Below are 22,209 nucleotides of genomic sequence, written 5' to 3'. Positions count from 1 at the left end.
TCAGTTCCTCTCTCATTACCCTTTTAATGACTTTGAATGCTCCTTTAAACGTTAATCTTGAGCCAGCACTTACAGAGACAAAGGCAGCTGCTCTCCTCTCCTAACAGGCTGCACAATGAGAGCAAGCCGTGCCCTAAAACCTACTGCCCTACACCCCGAATAGCCATCAAAAGGGTTTGTTGCTCGGTTTGGGGTGGGAGAACGGAAGGAAAAACACTAGATAATAGAGAGTTACTTCAGTAAACTCCTTCGCTGCTGAGTCTGGTTAGCCAAAAATAAAATTATCTATTGAGGTGGCAACCTTTGGGGCACCTGCATGTCCCCAGCTGTGTCCCACTCGTGCTCAATAATAATAATAATGGGAAAAGAGGTGACCGAGGGGAGACTAGGAGCCTTTACAGCCAGTTCCCAGCTCATAAATAAGGCAAGGGCGCAGAGGGGACAGCATCTGAGCACCCCGTTACGTGCAGTGCCACAACCTGGTCCTGAAGTCACAGCAGTCGGTGGCATTTCCAGCCCCAGGAAACCTGTGATTTTGGAAAGCATCTGCACCACAGATGGCTCTTGTCCTGCTCAGACTGAAGTTAATGGAACAACCTAGCAGCAACGTTAGATTAAAAGTGTCCAGCTTTAACTGTTGTCCCCATTTGGCAGCGCTGTAAGAAATGCCTGATTTTAAGACCACACTTAAACCACCTGCTGAAGACGAACTGGACACTTCTGACATAAAACACATGCTGAAAGGACGTGCTGCATCGGTGAGCAGAGAAATGAGATGCCAGACAAATCCTCTTGCTCTGGCCTAGAAAACCAGAAAAGTGTATTCAATTACCAAAGTAAAGTTACTGCAAAAGCTTCCTCATCTGAGAGGCACCACGGAGCTTACAGCACAGACTCCATCAATTACTTACATAAAACCAGAACAATAGCAAGTGATAATCCAGTATTGCAAAATGGTCACCAAACACTCCTGCTACCAGGGAGCTATTTCTTGTACGTGTTAATTAAATCCGGGTCAGTTTAATTTTGGAAATACACGCTGATCGTGGCTGATGGCTTCACACGCTGGGCCTCCTGGCTGTTACCAGGAGGTTTTACACACAGAGCCGCACAGAAGCGCTCCACGGCAATAAGAAGCATGCAGGGAAACCGGCAAAAGCAGAACTAACGTTAGAGTAAAAAACTCCAGAGACTGTTGAAGTCCCAAATCCTTCGCTCTGCAGGGACTGGAAAAATGCTTTCTTACCGACTTCACTTTTCTCTGCCTCCGCTTTCAGAGGGCATAAATCACTCACAGCTGGGAAGGAACGACAAGCATTTGGCTTCACAGAAAGAAAAACCTGCAAGGTTTGGGTTGCTGGACAGGACTTTGTTCTGCAGCAATGAAATCAGATTACCAAGCAGTGTGTGTTTCGCAGAACGGCGCTCTGACTCCTCTGACATTGTGAACACTCGCTCTTTCTTGGAGCCATTTTACTTGCCTGACTTGCAGAGCACTGAAGAACATGGAGCTGGCAGGCAGATTATATTACTACGCTGGGCTGGATCTGAAAACACCAACTAGTGCAAAATGCAGCTGTCCCGTTGCAGAGGCCAAGTTACTCACATGGAGCGTGCTCCCCCTGGTTAACAACCCCACTGCCTCTCCCGAGCCCTCTCTTCTCCAAGGAGCACAGCAGACAAGGGCTGCCAACGCCCTGGAGCTAGCATTGCCCAATTTAAACATAAGGAAGTAGCAGGCTTCAAGGAAGGAGCCTCCGCTTCTGAATTCACTCCTACCGCACTCAGAAATCATTGAAGGTCAGAGCAAGCTGTGCAACCTGCCTGGTGTCCGAGGCTTTTTTCAGGCAAGATCAGGTGTATTTAAGAAACAACCGCACACCAAGCTGCTAGAAAGCAAAGAATATTCCTAGAGAAAATCCTTCCATGCTTTTTGTCCCTAAAAATAAAGTCCTGCCCTTCTGCACCATCCTACTCCATTTGTATTGTGAGACTTTTGCTTTAATCTAGAAGATAAAATGAGCACCCTCAGGGATGCCACACAACCGAAGAGCACTGCTATCAGCACATCAGCATCTCGTTCTCCAGCTCAGGCAGCCCACGCGGGCTCCTCTGCAGCTTCAGCCTCGCTTCAGCCTCGAAAGCAGCAGCCTGCATCGGCCCTGCCACAGGATGCAGGAGCCACTTCACAGGCTGGAGCCTACAGCAAAGGCGACTCCCAGGCTCGCACCATTTCGCTTGAAGTCATCTTTCATTTTTTCAAATGCACACCGGCAGCTGAAAAGGGAAAGCTCGGCTGATAAACAGAAATCCAAAATGTCACCGGTGTAATTAAGTTTTTGAGAAAAATATTTACGCTGCGGCTGAATCAGAGTGCTCTGCAGCTGAACCCAGACAAAACTGCATCAGCGGAGAAGGTTTTGTGCCTGGACCCTAATTACAGCCAAACTTCACCCCTTCCCCATGCTGGCCAGGAGGATCATTGTGAAGCGTGGGGTCCTGCAAATTAGCAAGCAAGTGAACAATGAAATCCCCCCAAGGATAATGCATCACAAAACGCACTGCATTCATTTATTTTGTGAAGTGCAGTTTAATTACTTGTAAAAATAATGACTCCTTTGTATGGGCTCTCGCTAACATGCGTTGCTGCTCCGTATTTTGCTGAGTGGTACGAGTTGTGTGCCAAATTTCTGTGCGTGGATTGTACAGCCTGTGCAGAAGCAGAGTGCAGAAAAGTGGTTGTACAGCATCCATTGTGTTTTGACAGCACATAAATGATATATGCTCTTGTCATGGAATTTGGCTGCTTTTCTCTATTTTGAAACTCACTAGTTCTCCTCCCAGCAGGGATTTTCAAGCCCTGATCCTATGCGACTGCAGAAAGCACTGAGCACCAGGAAATGTCTGCTGTGCAAACAGGACACCTTCATTTTGCAGCCACCATCCCCATGTGCAAAGGGCCGTGGTGGTCCCCACATCATACAGCATTGCCACCACTCTGGGCAGCCCCGAGCTTGCAGAATGGCACCTTTCCCTTTCCTGGGCAGCGAGAAGGGGCCCTGTGACTTCCAGCACCCACAGCCTGCTGCTGGGCATGCTGCTTGCAGCACTGCATACAGGTAGCACAGCTCTCAGAGCCACGGCCACCAGATATTTCTGCATCCTATTTCCACCCAGAGGCCCAAGAGGAAAACTAACCTTAATTCTGCTTAATCCATGTAAGCAGTTTAAGGGTGTATTTAAAAGAAAGGGACCAGCACTTAACAGTACTGAGGTTGCTACCGTGTCTTGTGTTCGAAGATGAGCTGCAAAGGTCACCAGAGAGATCCCCTGGACTGCAGCAGCAGTGCTGCATGAATGAATGGCAGAGGGCAATGCCGTGTAACCCACATGCTCGTTTCTCTTCCATCAAGCGAGAACTGCCATCCCCCTATTGGAACTGGTTGTGAAATACACTACCAGATACACTGTAATAGTTATTGTAACAGCTCTGTTTACTTCCCATTTCTTTTTAAATTAACAGCTCTGCTGATATGCAGATTGCTCTTTGCTGTGAGCTCCATAATCAAGTTTTGGCTAATTTACATTTATTGATAGGATGCAAATTCTCCAAGGTGAGACTCATGGTGTTAACAGAACTTTGCCACAGTTACAGGACAACTTGGCATATTCCAATTTTACAAGATAGCCTGCAAGAGTGTTGAGTATTTTCACAGTGTGGCTGTTGTTGAACTCACATGGAAAAGAAAGAAAGCAACACTGCCATCACCCCTCTATTGGTTCAATGGTGGCAAAAAAATGGTTAGAGAATAGCTCCTGCCCCACCCTGCACCTTCTCCTGCATCCCCACTTGGTTTGTGGTTGGCTGAGTTATTAAAGATGAAACTTAAATGCAGTCACTCCAGCAGCAGATCTTATTTGTTCTGCCTCTAACATCCCGTCCAACAACTGTAGAGGGAGGAATAATTTACAGTTTGTAGCATAAAGAAATGTTGCGTGAGAATGTAGACAACACAGAAGACTCCTAAACATGACATTGGGTCCCTCAACATAAACCCTAAGCATCTGCAGATTCAAATCAGAAAAACAAAGTTAATAACAAAGCTTAAGGGAACTAGGCATCAGAATAACAGACATGCAGACCAAATCTTTCCTCTTTTACAAATCCCCACCCCCCAGACTTATTTCAGCTCTTTGTCTTTATTATTTGCAGCTTTTAAAGCTAGTACTCCAAACACTTGCTGTTCGAAAACAGCTTTCCATTTTCTGAAGGATTCCTTGTAAAATGCTGCAGTAAGAGCTCATGTAAGTCACTGGCTACGGGTTGGCAAGACCTGGCTGCTTCTTAGTTTCTGTTGTAAATACTTGCATTAATTTTTACCTAAATTCTTACCTATCCTGGTAGATATTTGTTCTCTACAAGATGCTGCCTTATTTCAATAAATTGTTGTGGCCTTGTATTAACCAAAAACCTCCAAATCTACCAAATAAGAACGTGACAGTCCCCACCATCACCACAAAGCCTGCCAGCTACGCTCTTTTGGACAGCTGTACTCATTTGAAGCAAAGTTCTTCCTCTTGTGTTTGCATAAGGTTTGTCTTAATTAGGCGATGTTACAGTGACTCATGTTGGGCTTTAAGGGACTGCTGGAAACAGAACACTGTGCAGTAAAAAAGGAGAACCCAACAGTGTTATTGCACTTACCATAAATCCTAAGGACACGCCCCCATTGCTTCTAGCAAGAAAGGTAAAAGCACAATTATAGAAAAAACGTCTTTAAGGGTAGAGTATAGCTCTTAGACACTCCTCAAGGATAAAGTAAAGGGAAGCATGACACAGAGAATGGAAAACGAGCTGAGTAACCATTAAAATCATCCTTACTCTGTCAAAAGTTGATGTAACTTCTGGTAGCCCCTCTCCAAGGCCAGGCTCACGGGCGTAGCGCCTTCGTTGTTGTGGATGCTGAGCGCTCCTCTTCCTCCTGGCTGCTGGAGCAGGAACCATGTCAGCCGCAGCAGACCCAGCCTCACCGCAAAATGCATCAGTGTCTCCCGAGGGATGTTCTCTGGGAATAAAGAAGGAAAAAGAAATAGGAATTTGCAGGCTGCAGTTGAGGCGAATGCCATTTCCCCACATCCTCGCTACTGGAGACAAGCCATGCACACGCCGAGGACTGCACAATGGCTGGCATGAAACTGGAGGTGCTGACAGCCAAAAAGCCAAGGAACCTAAACACTGCAGCACCTGGAAAAACATACTCAGCACAAGCTGGCTGTGAAATCCAGGAGAGGCCAGTGCCTGAAAGCAAGGGACTGGCTATGGTGGGACTGAACGCGCTCAGGACCTCTTGGGATAAGACTGAAAGACCACAGAAGTCAACGTGAAAAGAACGGCTTCATGGACAGCCACGACTACCACAAAGCTGCCCTATAGAGCCCAGCATGTTCGGGTGGGTTTTTCTGCACATCCAACCCCTTTTTTTCCCCCATGCCCAGGACCAGGTTTTAGGAATGGACGAGTTCTGTTATTTAACGGGACACTGATTTGTCCCAAGGCAGGAAGAAAATGAACTGCAACTGAAGCCCATATGCAGAGCGGTTATAAAAGAGAACAGTTTAGCCTCTCATATAGACATAAAAAAGTGAGGGTTTTGATTTCCTGGTTTCACTGTGCCTTAGACCAGCTTTTCTCAGCTTTCCACAGTAGCTCTGTAATTCTGAGTAGCAGCATTTATAAACTAGTAATCTCCACTGCTGCTTTTTATGTTTAATAACCGTGACCTTCTAATTTGGTAAAAGTCACTCTTGAGCCTAAAGCTTTCATCTCGGAAAAGTATCCCCCTCCTCTAAAAGCTGCAGCCCTACAACTTTGCTCTGAAAAGCTTCAACCAGAAATGGGCTCCAGATGCACTGCTGAAATACGGCACTTGCAGATCAAAGCGTGGTACTTCTGTAGGGAGGGCAAAAGCATTCGGGTTAAAAAAACTGCAAGAAACACAAATTTGTTCTTTTAATTAACAAAGGATTGCAGTATTGACTGGCAGCACCACCAACAAAAAAGCACCAGCTGGGTCTGCGTAAACCACGCCACTGAGCACGCTTGGTATAATACCTTCAATATCATAGCAATGATTTATTTGGGTATTAATTTGGTCGCCAGCCAAACCTATACAGTAGGTTTAAAAATGCAAGTGCATAATGCATCTAAGATTTAATTATTTTTTCCCCAAGAAGTGTGCCTCCAGAGAAATCATCTTGTCAGCGGGCTGTTGTTTTTCTTGCTCTCTTTCTTAAGGGACATCATTAAGACCTTTAGTGAAAACGAAGCAGAAAGAGTGAGTTCTGCCCTGCCTGACACACCGTTTTTCCCCACTTTTTGGATCAGTTCCTGAAGAACTAATCTGTATTCATGAACCAAAGCTTTCTGGCACCAACTCTCTTCCATATGACTCCAAATTGGGTTTCTGGGCTACAAACCAAGCCTTCCTCCCCAGCCTTCTCTTGATTACCATAAAGCAAAACCACGCTGTCCTGAATACACGAGTACGTCTGAATGGAGGCTCCAGCTGATCAGAGGAAAAGGGAATAGCTGAGCTCACTAAGAGACAAATTCTTAGCCTGTGGGAGAGTAATGACAAGGATTTTGGTGTCAAGTGCTATAATGTAGTGCTTTAGAAATAAACAACCAACAAGGTAGTTAATCAACGGCTGCCAGTCTTGGCCTTAATGAATAATGAAAAATAACACACCCTATAGATAAGACATAACGGGAGAACTACAGAGGAGGTTGCAAAAAGGAGGAAGCATGGATACAGGTGGGACTTAAGTGGAGTGAAAGCAGATGCCCAAGGTTTCACTCAGGGAACTTGCACAAAATTCCTACATTAGCTGTAGGAATAAACTGGCAGTCAGCTAGCATAATTAAAGCAATACAACTCTTCCTGCTGCGGATGTAGGAAGCACAAAAGCACTTATGTTGGAGCAAATGACTGGTGTCCAAATAAAGAACGTGTTGCACTGGTCTGACTGCATCTGTTCCAGCAAGGGAGCTCCTGCTCTAGCTGCTTTGTTGGAAGGGGACATCATCTTCCTTGCTGAAATGGATACCCTTGCACCAAAACTGAGCAGAGCAAACCTGAAAAGCACAAGCACGGACTCCCGAATCAAAATCTTTCCTCCTCCTTCAGCTGAGAGCTGCATGGTTAGGCACCAACATCTTTTTCATGCCAACTGACAGTTCACCAGCAAATCACACCCCAGCTGTGGGCTTGGAAAGGTGCTGGCAGCTGCTCATCCCACCCCTGCTCCAGCTGGGTGCCCCTCCCTGCCTCCCATTTCCAGAGAGGAAATGCCCCTCCCGATGTGCCGAACCTTCATGGGAGTGAAGCTGCTCATTTGACTGCGCTTTTTGAACATCCCACCCTTTTCCCCGTTCTTTTAAAACAATCTTCACTATTGTCAGGCTAGTGGATGCAGGTGGCTGGAGGTGTCTACAAACGCGACTGAACGGTCGTGGCACTGCCCCAATGCCTCTGAGCAACAACGGCGTGCACAGAAGACGTGCACAAGACGTGGCGTGTTGCCATCCCGAGTGTACTAAACACACAAATTCACTCTCCAGGCCCAGCTGGAAGGATCTGCCTGACATATAAACTGGCCCGAGGCCATCCTGACAGATGGGCATGGATGATGGCAGCACAGAGACGAAGTACTGTGCATACAACAACTGCGGGGCCCTGGGCAATGGCTTTAGAAGGTTTCAGAGTGTGCAAAACTTGCACAGCTACAGTGAAAAGGCGCATGCCATCTGGGGACTGGATTAGCTACTAACATACAATGAAAAATACATCTGCTGGTGAACGGCGTTGCTCAGAACAAGCCAAGAGTGGGTCTGCACTGAGCATGGGAGTGTTGTGGGATGGAGAAGAGAGGGAGCCGGGCAGCAACCCTACAGCCACACTACCTCTGAAAGGATGAAGCTCGTACCACGGGACGCTGGAAATTTAGCCGATGATTGCAGCGTCCTGGCATGATGTAAAATGCATGCTCCAGCTATGGAGAACAACAAAAGCTTTAACAAGCAATAACCTGAGCTTTTTCTCCTACCACACGTCAAGCATGAGCTTCTCATCTTAAAATGGCCGTTCTTTGAATGTCAACAAAAAGGTTCTTGCAATTAGGAAACTGTGGAAATACAAGACACACGATACTGGAAAGGCCAAGATTGTTTTTGTTCCTTTCTCGTTTCCTAGTAATAGGCAAGAGTTGAAACATATGATTATTGTCCCATAATGGCAGGGCACTCTAATCCAGCTGGCAAAACAGAAGACTTTAGATGTATTATTTTTATGTATTTTTCTTTGCAGCTGTGACACATGAACAGACAGTTTATCTGGGTAACTAAGGAAAAAAAAATCTGTAGAAGAACATCAAATGTACTTTGCTAACTGCAAAGGATTAAAGTTTAAGGTGCTATTATCACTAAACAAAAAAGCATTGAAGAGGGAAAAAAAGCAGTTTGGTTATGACACATCTGAGAACACAAACTGTTCCTTAAGTAAAAACTTTCATTTTAATCCTGATTAAAGAACAGTAATAATAATAATAAACTATTCCTTTTTGAAACCTGTTGTTTATTTAGAGTTAGCCACACCAAACTGCTCACTTTGTCCTCCACAGGCAGAGACAGCTCATTGAGGAAGAGAGAGACATGGACGGGAACAGCTCAGAGAATCTCACACTCATCTTCCTGGGATGGTGACCTTCACTTGTTTCTCAAATGAAATCACATATTCTTGGCAATTCTGAAATCTACCATCAAATCTGGCCTCAAAACTTTGTTCTCTTTGTTTCTGGCTGGAAATGTTCTCAGTGCTCAGCTCAACCCTTGAGAAGCACAGGGAGCAGAGAGCAGAAACAAGCTGTCACTTTATGCCGAGGTTCCGCATGAAGGCTCAAGAGATGAGTACCAAAGGAAGGTCAAGGCGAAGCCACTGTGTTTGGAGTTTCGAGTTCAGTTAATAAAACGATGTGTGGGTAATTCTTTTTTAGTCTTATAAACAATAAATTTTTCAAAGCACACCAAAGGATCTTCATGTCCTCATTCCCACTAATATCTAAGGGAACAGAAACACTCTCATGCCAACGATTTCTCAGCCACAGACTGAGCAGTACATTTCAGACACTGGCTGAGCAAGAACAAGCATTTTCTGCTTCACATTTTCCACTGCAGAGGGCATTAAATTTAGATATGGAAAAGATTTTTTTTTTCATCTTATCAAGTGCTGTAGGTGAACAGAGTACTTCATGCAGTAGGCTCAGAAAAGGTCATGCTGATTTCTTATATACAGTCCTTTATCAGAGGGCAGAGAGAAAGGTGGGAAGCAGACTGGAAAGAATACAAAGCCCAATGAAAAGAACACTAGTAACTGTTACCCCGAAAGCAATCAAGAAGAAACTATAAAAGGAGTGCAGGAGATGAGCAGATTAAAGCTTTATGTCAGAAAAACATCATCAGCCACATCTCCGTAACATGCTCCAACAGAAAAAAACATTAGCTCCTAATAATCAAATTTCATTTTAGTTACTTCTGGAAAGCTTTAAAAAGCTTTTTTCAGGTTTCTTTTTTTTTCTCTTTTTAGGAAGGCTTTGTTACTTTCTCTCTTCAGACTTTGTTTCTGTATTCTGTAGGGATCTTTCTGATCTTTCATCCTGGTGGCCCGTACACTACAACCCTGCTGGGTTTGGTGCAAAGTTATCAAACCTGCAATGCAATCCAGACTATTCCAAACTGGGGCAAAGCAACTTCTTCTCCACCGACCTCCTACCTGGCGAGCTCGCAGAGCTCTATTTCTTAAGAAGCACGTATTGCACAGGGATGTTTATTATTCAGTGCTTCTGGGAAGCCATACGTATTGAGGACGTCAGCAGCTGCATTCCTAAAGCCAGAGAGATGCTACAGGTTTTATCTAGTACGATGGCCTCCTGGTTATCCACCCGCATCTGTGGCTATCTCACAGCTCATCACAGGGCCGGCTTCTCCCCGCGCTCCCAGGGGAAGGGCTCGCTCTCCAGGCCGATCGTCACAGCGCTCCAAAAAGCACCCTCTTGAGAAGCCCACACCGCCACGATCGTAACCACAGGTCTGGATTTCACCACTTATTTTGATGACTAAATTGAACGGACAGTGTTTCCTAAAAGGAATTTTGAAAGCGATCTGTTTACTGGTGATAGCTAACTCACGGATTAAGCTCTGTATGCTCTTCATACCTGAGCCTTAGATCCTCCCTAATTTTTTTCCTGCCTTTTTTCCCTGCTGCAACACAAACAAGCCATAATCATTACTTCTATCTCCAAATACTGTTTTCATTTTCCAGTTAGTTTATTTTCTCTTTAATAATTTAAAATAGAAAATTACAGTCCTGTATTTATCTTGCACATACCCTCAGAATACATATTAAATTTTGATTTCTAGATATAAAGTGTAACCATCTGTTTGGTTTTAACAACAGCCTTCCAAATGTCACTGGGAACAGTAAATAACCCTACCCTTAACAACAGTAACGACCACGTTCTTTAGAAAGTTGCAGTGCACTTGCAATAATTAAGACTGACATGATTATACAGCACCTGAAAGTAATGCCGTGTTTGGAACACCATGGTAACAAAAGCAATCCCTAATTACGGAGAGTCTGAGATACATTTTTGGATGCCATTTGAGTTCACACAGGTTGACAGAGAATTAAGGGCAAAGCCCGGGAAGGGCTGGAGCAGGGCTGGGGGAAGAGCAGAGCGCTGACGACACCGTGGCCCCGGGGCAGCAGCAGCATGCAGGGAAGAGGCTGGATACCTGTGCCCAAGGGGTTCAGATGCTCTCTGGATTTGGAAAAGCCTTCGTCTGCCCAAGCGAAAGCCCTGTCTGGTCCCTGCAAGGCAAGGCCATGCTGCTGCCCCACTGACAGGGCACCAGGTTGGTTGGTCTCGATGATCCTGAAGGTCTGCTCCAACCTAGGTGACTCTACAGCACTGCTTCCTCCATCCTCTGTGGTCTCAGCACATGTCAGGCTTTCTTTCACTGTCCAGACCATCCAACCAAATGGTCATGAGTCTTCTGCCTGCTCCCTGATGGCATCAGGGAACTCAGGTGCTCCCACCCCTGGTTCAGTACAGGACCTGTACTTTCCTCTCCCAAATTCCCACTACTAGCTCAACAACAGCTTAGCATTCTCTGTAAAATATTTTGTATCTGTGGATAAACAGACATAATGCAGAATTACTGCAAGTCTTCCTGGGGTCTTTTCCTCTAAACTAAGGATTGAAGGCTTCTCTGAGGTCTTCTACAAGTAGCAAGTAGGGGGCTGCACCCTGAGTATCCCACACTGCAGGTGGGGTTGTGGAGAATGAGGAAAGAAAGAAGTGGAGATTAGGAAGGCAATTTAGAAGTCAGATGTACAACATCCTAAGACCAAACCAGACAGCAAAAACATGGTAAACAAGCACTGCTACTGGAAAAGGACCAAAACTCCACAGCTTCCTCCTCTGCTTTCTAGTCAGATCCTTCCACTCAGGAACAGTGTTGAACAAAATGCCCTGAAACCCAGCTACACCCAGCAAGAGCAGCTGACACGAGGAAAGCCTGAGAATAGGCTTTATACATAGCCATGTGTTTTAATGAGGAAATTCTCCATAAGAAAATTGTTAGTGGGAAACGTTATTCAAGTTAAATCATGGTCAAATCAGAAGGCAAAGAATTAGAAACGAGAAATTTGGGTAAGAGCATCACCTTCCCAGAGAAAAGCAGACAAGGAAAGCTGTAAGGTGAGACCACTGATAAACACTTTCAGCAAAAGGATTCTGTTTTCTGAACTCGCTTTTCCATCAGGGATTCACGAGGTCCAACCACTGCCCTCCACCACACGAGCATCGCTGTCGGTCGCTGGTAGGACCAGGCTGGGTATTGCTCCACGCTGAACAAAAAGCTTGTCATCAAAGTCCAAGTCCTACAAAAACAGTCTGGGGCTAAATTTGGCACAAAGGGTCATTCAGAGCTTACGGAGGTCCAAATGAATCTACTTCAATGAATTATAGGTGATGAACAAGGGAATGTGGTAACAGATTATTTTTGCCTTTTACATTGTACCAGAGCAATACTAATTAATAAATCCTGTTTTTGAGCAATGTTAATCAAATTCAATTAAATTACTGCTTAGATCAATCAACACTGCTCAATGCATTTAAGTTGGGGACAGTTTCCTTTTAAGCAACAAAAACTTGTGCTCTTCCAGACCAGTGAAAATAAAGCAAGTGAGAATGCTGCGAACGAACATATTGGGTTTCTGACAATGCTCTGATGGCAACACAGGAAGAAACATTGATTTTATTTTCAATTTATTTTAATGAAAATGATGTCTAAAGAGATGACAAGAAATAAATGTAAAGAAAATCTAGTGTGAAAGACTACTGGGATTACAGAGACCAAACAAAGTTCTCTTGTTGAATGGAAACAGCTAATTAGGTAGGTTATGGACAAAAAAAAAAAAAAAAAAAAGAAAGGTGTTCCACTGGAATGTTTGCAAACGTCCTCTAGCAGTTTTAAATAATTTTAGAGGTATTTTTAACCCGCAGCTGAAACAATGTGTTCTTAGCAATTTGGCTATAAGAACGCACCATGCCTTTAATCTTGAGCAATGGCAAACCCTTAAAGAATGAAGGCCTTGGTCTGGCAACCAAAACATAAGCAAGCACACGATTCTTGCATAGCTCTGCTGCAGAGCAATCCTGCACTTTTCCTTATTAAGTGTTACTTCTAGCATCCTCTCTGCCCTTTGGGGTGTGACAACTCACTGTCCTCTGCTGAAAGACTTTGGAGTGGGTGAAGGAAGCCCCTGCCTGGAGCCAACCCCTCCCCAAAAACCAGCACCGAGCCGTGCTCAACCCCACAGCATGTACCCAAGTTCGTCCTGCAGAAAGGCCACAACCTCCTACCTGTCTCTAGACTCCAGCCCTTCAAAACATGCCCTTTTAGACGTGTTTTATAGCAATTGCCACGTCCGAACAGTGCTTCCCACCACGCTGCCATGCCCAGAGAGCTGGCTGAGGCTTGCCGCTCGCTCCTGCTTTCAGAGGTTTTGCTGAACAGCAGTGTTTTGTTTGCAGCCCACAAGAGCCCATAGAGACATGCCAGCTGAGAGGCAGCGCGAAAATCTTTCACGAAGGGATCTGACATTCTCTTTTGTTCTCATTTCTATAGTATTTTCTCCTTCGAGAAGTTTACTTGAAGTATCTGGCGGTGACATTTAGCAAAATGGGAAATATGAATCGGGGGAACTGTTGTAGGTAGTGATGCAATGCAGGACGGGCTGGCCCGCTGCATGAGCACAGGCCAGAGCACGCAGAATTGTTCTCGTGCTCCCACAGTTTCAATCTGTGCTATGCTTTTACTCTCCAAACCCCAAATTAACCCACAAGCACCACCAGAGAGGGGCGTTGTGTTTTACCACAGAGCAGCTTTTCCTAAAGCAGTCCTCCATCATGAACCAGAGACATCACTTCCACCTTGTTCCACCAAATTAGGGTTACGTGACCAAAAGGATGATTATACATACAAATCCTTCCTGTCACAATCACAAGAATTCCCCCAAGTTCCCCGTGCATAATTAGCTCACTGAAAACGAACCACCAGATAAATCTGCCTCCGGACAAAAAGCTGGTCAGGAGATGAAAACCAGAGCAAGTCATAAGCAAGCTGCCCTTACACGGTTACTTGTGAAAGGAGTCCCTGCACGGGAACAGTTCAGAGCAGCAGCTCTCAGATGAAAGTTGCATTTCCTGTCATGGTGTCTGTTCCCTTACACGAACGCATGCCTCCAGAAACCTCGCACACGATGCCAAAACGCTCAGCTCCCCCTCCTCACTGTAAGATGTAACAGATGCTGCTCGGGTCCATTAGCATTCACAGCCCCACACCATCCTGCCTTTCAGGCACGTAAGTGTATGCTGAGCAAATCAGTGGAAACCCTACGGCCTGATTTCCCTAAGTACTGATTTTCCTAAGAGTAACCAAAGTCAAAAAGAAAAAGTAGATCTCGGCCTTTCTGCAAAGTCAGCAACACTTAAGAGCTTCAATGGAAATGTTCATTAATTAACAGCGCTTTGTCAGTCTTTGACTGTGTTTTCATCACTTAAACAAAATAGAAATGCCTGTGTTATCACAATTTTTTAAAATGCAAAAAGAAACATCAGGAAAAAACTACCAAGTGTTTATCTGCTGGTAAACAGACAACAGCGTCAGAATTTCTATCCAGAAACCACTAAATATGATCACATCTTTGAATGTCTGCTAACACTGCTTCAGCTGCCTGCCCATGCATTCATGTTTACAAAAACAATCAGAGAAAAAGAAAGCAGAAAAAAAAACTCCTGCAGAAAACCCCGTCAGGGCAAGCAGAACTGCAGCCTCTGTGCTGAACAAACCACGTCCCACTCCTCTTCCAGTGTTCATGCTGGTGTATCCCATAAGAGACAGTGGGTGCCCCACAGCCACGTTAAATTATTTGCCAAAATACTCCCAAAATTCACAGCAATAATTTGTACGCACTAGAACCAGCTCCACAGTGCCCCACCATGCTTCCTTAAAGCTCCTGTGTGATAAAACCAACAGATCTCCAAGGCTATGGACATGCTACAGCACCTCGAATGCTCCCACTCTTCTATTTTGCATTTATCACAGACTTTGGGCCAGCACTAACCTTTATTTATAAGCTCAGTAGCCCTCACTGCTGTGGTTGAGGGCTAATATAAGTCGGGCTTTCCCACTTCTACTCTCTTTTATTCACAAAATTATCCAGGCTCACTTTGGGGAACATCTGTGTTCGCTCAGATGGCCGTACAACCAGGGATGCTGGACAAAGCCTCGGGGTGCTCGCACACCAACTGTGCTGCCCACAGGCAGGCAGCCAGCTCCTCCAAGAGACACAAGATGCATTTTGCACATATCGCATCCCTCTGCACCTGTGCTGTAAAACCACCATCCATCAACGTGCTGAGGCTGTGACACAAGGCTAATATTCCCCAGGACGTTACGGTTCCTACACAGACCCATTTCTTTCAGGAAAGCTGAGAAGCACAATGCTGATGCACGCACAGCACTGCAAAGACACAAAGGGATCCCCACCTGGGTGGGTGTTACAACACTGACCTCTTACCACAGCGTGCTCTATTTTACAGCAGAAGACACAGAGGAAACATCGGTGCTTTCTGCATTTTGGGGTGTCTGAAGTGCAAAGCACAGGACACAGAAGATGCAGTAGGACACGGGGTACATCATGTCCCACCTCTGCGAACGAATACCAATGCATATTTTGAAAGCCATGTGGATGGCTCCCAAAGCAGATGACTTTTTACCTCTCTTCCCAGCCCCATCTCATGCATGCCCCCATGCTCCTCACCGTTCAGGGACTGGTCTGCTCCCAGCACGTTCCATTCTGCTGGCAGCTTCAGGTGTCGAAATGCCAAAGCCACTTTCTCATCCAAAAAGTCCACGTCGGCAGCAGGTGGTCTTGACCGGTCCAAGAAGCGGGTGAAGATGAGTGCCTGCTGGTTCCCTGCGCAGGTGGCCAGAAACTGGGCTGCGTCGTAGGCTTCATCCTGGATGAACTGGAAACTCTCTTCTGCCACGACCAGAATAGGATGGCCTTCTTTGGAGGCACAAAGTACCACCTTCACCGTCTCACAGCAGTCATGGCCTGCAAAATAAAACCAAGGGAAATGGTATAGGAGAGAGAATCACACATGCTCTTTACATTAAATCAGATAAGCGTGAGTTATTGAGGGTCACAACTCTATATTAAATACCTTCTTGGGAGTTTACATATATTTGCAGAGACAAGTATTTCTTGTAGATCTTAAAAGGAATGTGTAATTCCTCTCTTTTTATTTGTTGCAATCTAAATCCATAAATATCTAAAGCAGCTCTGATCTGACCAGACTATTTTTGATCAGCTACAAGCAAATTCAAGAGCACTAGGTAATTCAAGTAAAGATTTTGCCAATGCACCAATGAAATTAATGGTCCAACCAGCTAGGTCAGACAAGTTCTTTTCCAGCTCCGTAGGACTCAAGAACTCACCAGAAACTAGAACCCGGGTGCCATGAAATTGCCTGCTCCAAAAGCTGTCCCAGCACTTGGCTCGGACGACAACCACTGCGATGCCACCTAACACACAGACCTACAAAGCAGCAATCACTAGGAGGGCACAGCCTAAAAGACAGAAGTAAACTAAGCTGCTTCTGCTAAATAAAAACCTGGAAATGGCCACTTGCCATATTTGCCAAACAAGAGACGGGTAGAAGCTCGGTAGCTTTATTTAATTAGGGCAGGGGAAGCCAGAGAAAGGATGCCTTGGAGTGGCAACACTTTTAACTGACCCAGAAGCTTAAAAAATAAAGTTTAGAGGAGGAAAAAAGATATTTGGCAATTTTAAAAGGAAAAATATACTATGTGCCCAACACAGCCAGCACTGGCAACTGTCAGACGTGCCCCTTCAATAGTAAGGTTCATGTTTCAAGCCCACCGTGCGGCACAGCTCCTTGTTCCAGTGTCAGCCTGACATCAGCGCTGTTTTTGCCAGAACAGCATGGACCCGGCACTAATTACTGGAACAGCTTCTTTTTGCCCATGACCTCAGCATCCTACTACATTCATGAAACCCGACTTAATTAAATACAAAATGACGATTTATTTTTAAAGGCTTGAAAATTCTATTTAAGCCCCTATTTGTGGTCAGTGGGAAAGTTTCCTTCTTGTGTCAGGGCCCTTTGCCGTTGATTTCACTGACAAAAGGGAAATATGTCCCTAATCTCTGCAGCCATTCAGCCAACCTCCCAAATCTGTTCTGAGGCTCTTGAACAGAGCATCTGTACAGGTTTGGCTGCTGAAAGAGGAGATCCTGAAGTTAACTGAAAGGTCAAAACTGCTATTAGGACACTGTGGGCAGCACCAAAATTGTCTGAGACAAGGCTGTGTGGCTTCCTAAGGAGAGCAAGTGCAGCTGGAAATGTTTCAGAGACAAATGATGTGAAAGCTGAAGGAACAGACAAACTAGCACTGATGCTACAACTAAGAGTAAGGGTGAGAAGTCCTTTTTTTCTGTTCTTTGGAAGCTGTGGTTAAGCCTCACTTGGAGAAAAGCACGGGATGCGGTTACTCCTTGCATCCTAAAGCAGCGAGGACTTGGAAATATGGACATGTGTTCAGAGTTCAGTCCGTCACCAGCTGAAAGGGCAGGCAGTGGCAGAGACCTCAGTGGCCCAGAGGAGGTCCATGAACAAACTCCATCCGTCCTCACAGCAGAAACCTTGAATACTCAAGGCAGAAGGTGTAATTTTGGGGGAATTTCCCTTTAATGCAGTTCAGAACTTGACATCCCTTTGCTCATCTTCCTTTGAGTATCACAATAAGGAGATAGTAAGACTTACTAGCACTTTTTAAAACCTCCACAAAATCCCAAGTTGTAGGCAGCATGAACAGCACCGTGCTATCCTACGAAAGCTGACTCAAGGGCTGTGAACTTGGCTGTCCCTCATGCAAAGCAGTGCAACTTCTCTAGAATGCAAAGTTAAAAAAAAAATCCTAATAAAAGATTGCCTAATAGCATGAGAAAAACTAAACCTTTGATATTTATTTTTATTTTTTAAACTATTTTTCTCTATTCCCCTAAGAATCCCATCTGCACAACACCCTAGAACGCAGCCACTCTGCCAGGAAGCCGGTTGTCCTTCAGGACTGAAGCTGGAGGCAAACACGGCCAGCTAGCAGTGATGGAGAAACTCATCAGGACGGTTGCTTCCTTGTGATGAAGCCAAACAACCCTTCTGTGGGGCAGCAAGAGCTCAGTCATGACAACAACTGGAGAAACCTCAGTCAAGAAACGTGGTCTCCTTAAACGGGCACAGGTGAAGTGCCAGGCTGGCAGCAAATATAAGGAAATGCAATTTAGGCTCCTGCAAAATAAATGCAGGAGCATTCAACACGACACAAGCGGAGGTGACAACCTCTCCTAACTCCCACCAGCACCTAATGCGGCCCTGAAAACGAGGTGACAGAGCCGACAATCTGTGTCCATCTGATGGGATCAAACGAGCATCCTGCCAAGCCCTGGGGAATGCTCTTCTGAAGGGCAACCCCTCACACCGCTTTGATGTTCTCCTTCCCCGCATCCGAGGAGATGTCAGGCTCAGGGGGGGAAGAGTCTGGGACAGGTTCTGACTTTGGCAAGCAGTTCAAACGAACGAGGAGCAATTAAATACGATTGCTCAAGAGGTCTCTGCCCCCTGCTTTGAAACAGCTACATGGACGTCGTAAGCAAAGGGCCCGAAGAGCCGAGCGCGCACACACGACCTTCTGCATGACCCGCTGGTGGGGCCGGGCTTTGTCCACATCAAAGCCCTGCTTCCTGCGCCTGGACCAGCAGCTGAACTTCAACAGCCCCTTTTCCCAGAGCACGTCGAGCAGCGTTAGGAGAAGTGAGCTCAGCTTTCTGGCACTCTCAGGAGATAAGTGGTTATCATCTGCACAACAAGCCCAAAGCTGTTTTTACGAGGTTAAGTAACTTGCCCAAGATCAGCAGGAGCTCAGGGCAGTGCTGGAACGAAGGCTATTGCTCTGAATTGTCTCCTTTCTGCTCCAGCAGGCAGACAGCGGGGTTTTCTCCTAGCACGGGGTGCCACAAGCACCAGGGTGCCGGCTACCCGCCGCTGCGCTCCCCTCCAGGAGAGGAACAAAACCCTTCTGACTCACCACAGAGGTGAAAAACCCGGGTGCGTCAGGGTGAATGACGAGCCTATCTATAGGCTGTCTGCAAAGCTTTGCCTTTTAGAAGGCTGAAAAACGCAGGGGGCTGAATAAATCACGCACGTGGGTGCACCCACAAATTGCAAGAGACATCTCAGAGCTTTCGAGCGCAACTGGGTTTGCAACGCCGCACAACGCTGACTGCCTTCGGTCGCCTCCAGAAACCCGGACCCCCGGCCAAAAGAGCAAAAGCAAATGACTAAATCGTGACCACGGCCACACTGCTATCATCCAGCAATACTCCAACTTGAATTTTACCTCCTCCAACAAACACGGCAGAGTTTTTACCACGCTGATGTCTCAGGCTACATGCTGTTCTCTTCTTCGTACAGTTTTTGCCACAGTATAAAGTTACATCATTTTTGTGCTAGCCTAACCGTGACAAAAGTCGAATCACCCACCCCCTAATTCTTCCTCTATTGCATTTTACCCCATTTCTCCTTCTCCTCAGATTGTTGCTCCAAATTTAGAAGCACTTGGCTACTACCGTGCCAACAAACTGCAGGAAAAATACAGAAATTTTAAAACTTTCCAGTCTATGCAGCAATGGGCGCTGAGGTTGCTTCTGTCATGATAAAGTGAATTCCTCATCTTCACATAAACCCATACTTTAAAAATTGTTTAAAGCAAGACAACAGCTCTTCAATTACGGAATTCCTTCCCGGGCCACTCGGTGAAACTTGCTTTGGGCAATGCACAACAACAAAAAGTGAGGAACGCGGGGTTCTGGCCTCTCTGTGCTCATCCCTGCTCAGATGAGATGCATGGGTCCGATAGCGCTGCCTCCTCCACGCAATAACGTTGCAAAACAACGAGGAGGATAAAAGGTGGAGGTTCGGAGCTGTGAGGGCTTGGCAGACAGGTTAATGTATGGTCACAGACCTGGCCGGCCAAAGGACACCATGTCATCGACCTGGGGTGTGGTTAAAAGGGTGGCAGCGGGACCCTTAGCAGGCTTCTCACCACTAAACGAGGCACACACGGAGACAAAACATTGTCGCTGCTAAACAGAGCTCTTACTAAAACATGATTTCATTTCCCACTGCCCTGAAAGTGGAAATCCTGTCCAAACCCCCTATTTTCAGACTTCACGTTTGAGATAGCAGACAATGGGCCCCCAGCCTGGGCGGCTATTTAAAGCCCTGCTGGAAGCATGTGTTTAGGTTTGCCTGGTAGGTGACTAAGGACCACTGGGCTAATTGCATCCTCGGAGCTACCATGGTGGGGCTGAGCCTGAAGACATCTCACAAGGAGGTTTAAAAGCAGGACAGGGAAGACAGGCAGCAATCCCCTGGAACAGCTTGTGTTTGCATCCACTAGATGTTGCCATCTGGTGGCTTGTAGACAGGCAAGTCAAGGGATCTCTCTCCTATGGCCATCTGAGAAAGAGCTCTTTTCTCCTTCAGAAATCCCAAACTCTAGTTCTGAAAACTAGAGCCTGTATTTGAAGTGTGTAGGGGATTTACAGTTACTGTATTCCCCCTTGCATCACAAAAGACCTTATGAAATACATAGGCACTGTACCAGTGACAGACAGGAGCCTTTTTTTTTTTTTTTTTTTTCATTTTAAACTCTGTGCTACTCATATGGAGAGCGTAGAAAGATTTTTTAAGGTCCTTTATGCTGCAGAGGTTCTTAAAAATCTGAAGAAGTGTAAGACCCCACACATTACCTCATAAATAATTTCAATGCAGATTCAATCACTTTTTCCTGTGACTGATGTCATCTCGAACTGGCATCATTTCCTTTTAATTGCGCTGCCTAGAGCAATTAAGTACACCAAAGAGGATGGACTGCAAAAAGTCTTCTTGGCTACACTGTTTTATTCTATTTTAGTTTTTTTTTGTTTCATAATTAAGAGTATTTTAAAATCCACAACTGGTACTGCCAAGTGGTCATTTGTTATGCAAGTTGTTTACCCTTTTGGTCTACCAATACAAAGATTGTACTTCATGAAATATAGCTTTTTCTATGAAAAGTCGTTTCCTCAGGGAAAACAGAGTCTGTGGTAGGAGAGAATAAAGCATGAACATATGTAAAGGATTTCACAGTAAAATAGAAGTTTGAAATGAAAATATTTCCAAACTAATTGAAATTAATTTCAGTTTACCCTTTCAACTAGCAGAAAGGAAGGAAGGGAAAAAAAAAAAAAACAAAGAGCTATACAAATTCAGAACCACAAAAATAAATAAATAAATAAAAATCAGAACCTGCTTCTCCACCCGAGCTGCACCCTGGACAGAAAGCTGCCTGGGACTGGGCCAACTGGAGCTCACAGGAGGGTTATGGCTCTGGGGAAACCGCTGGCAGCCGGGCACTCTTGCAGGAAACCTTGTGCCTCTGATGGTGCTTCTCCTTCCCTTTGAAATCCAGGCAAGGATCCCCTAACTTTTGAGGTCAGATGACCAGAAAAAGTGGTGAAGGTGTTACACTGAGAAGGCTCGTGGCCATATAATGCATCAGGACAGCATCACACCACGCAGGATCACCTTAGCTGTTGTTTCAGTGACTTGGCTTACAGACGTGCTGTTCCTTCACGTCCCTGGTCTGATTACGAGCTGCTGCAGCATTGCATTTACAGCACCTACAGTACCTGTCTCTCCCTATTTTGCTCCACTGGGCTCCCTGGTGCTTCCCAGCTACCACATTTCTAGCACAAAGCCAAACCCGTGCCAGATGATGCAGCCACAGTTGCAGCACGCCAGCTCGCAGCACCACAGGCTTCTTTATGTGAGCTCCTCCAAACATGTCTGGGGAAGCTCTCCCTAAATCTGCCCAACGGCTTGCTGGTCCTGAGCTGCCCCTGCTGCACACTGCAGTTGGGGCTTTTGACTCAAGAAAATGGGGATGAGGTCGTGCTTTTTCTCTGCTTTTGTTTGCCAGACCATGCTTTGAGGCTTCATTTATTTTTGTTTTCCGGGGGGGGGGAGAAAACTGCTCCAGAAGCAGAGGCAGGAGATGAGGCTGCTGCCTTGCAATCAAGTTTCACTTCCTTGCTTTGACAGACTTTCTGTAGCACCATGTGCCATTTGCTTGGCCATTCAGTGTCTCCACTACCCTCCCTACCCTACAGAGATGCTGGAAAGAAAACTGTATTAGTGATTACAGCAGGCTTAGTCACTACAGTAACAAGGACTGCATCATGTCAGCAGCAACATCAGTTTAGCCACAGCAGCAGAGGTGCTATCACTTCTCCGTGTCCTTCCCTGCTTACACTTTGGTATTTTCTTAATTCCCAAAATGCAGTGGCCGTGCTTTGGTAATTAATGATATCCAAAGGAGAGAAAGGTTCAGTGCCACCGCATTTCCACCTGCCACGCGGATGGACCTTAACAGGGGAAGAGCCCGATGAAAGTGCT

The 22,209-nt window shown here is 45.7% G+C and overlaps 1 protein-coding gene across 11 annotated transcripts in view; it reads right to left on the bottom strand.

Moving 5' to 3' along the window:
• Positions 1 to 22,209, bottom strand: part of AKAP13 (A-kinase anchoring protein 13) — a 217,359-nt gene that overhangs the window by 114,041 nt on the left and 81,109 nt on the right. For all 11 annotated transcript variants that reach the window (XM_084532068.1, XM_084532064.1, XM_084532070.1 and 8 more), the window contains 2 exons: positions 15,447 to 15,743; positions 4,883 to 5,066 (listed from right to left, as the gene is read on the bottom strand). In XM_084532068.1, coding sequence (XP_084388194.1) covers positions 4,883 to 5,066; positions 15,447 to 15,743 — 481 coding nt within the window. The remainder of the gene's footprint in view (positions 1 to 4,882; positions 5,067 to 15,446; positions 15,744 to 22,209) is intronic.

The sequence above is a fragment of the Aythya ferina genome (genome assembly GCF_964211825.1).
Source record: "Aythya ferina genome assembly, chromosome: 11".
NCBI lineage: Eukaryota > Metazoa > Chordata > Aves > Anseriformes > Anatidae > Aythya > Aythya ferina.
The sequence above is the reverse complement of the archived record's forward strand: the minus strand, read 5'-3'. Positions and strand labels throughout refer to the sequence as shown.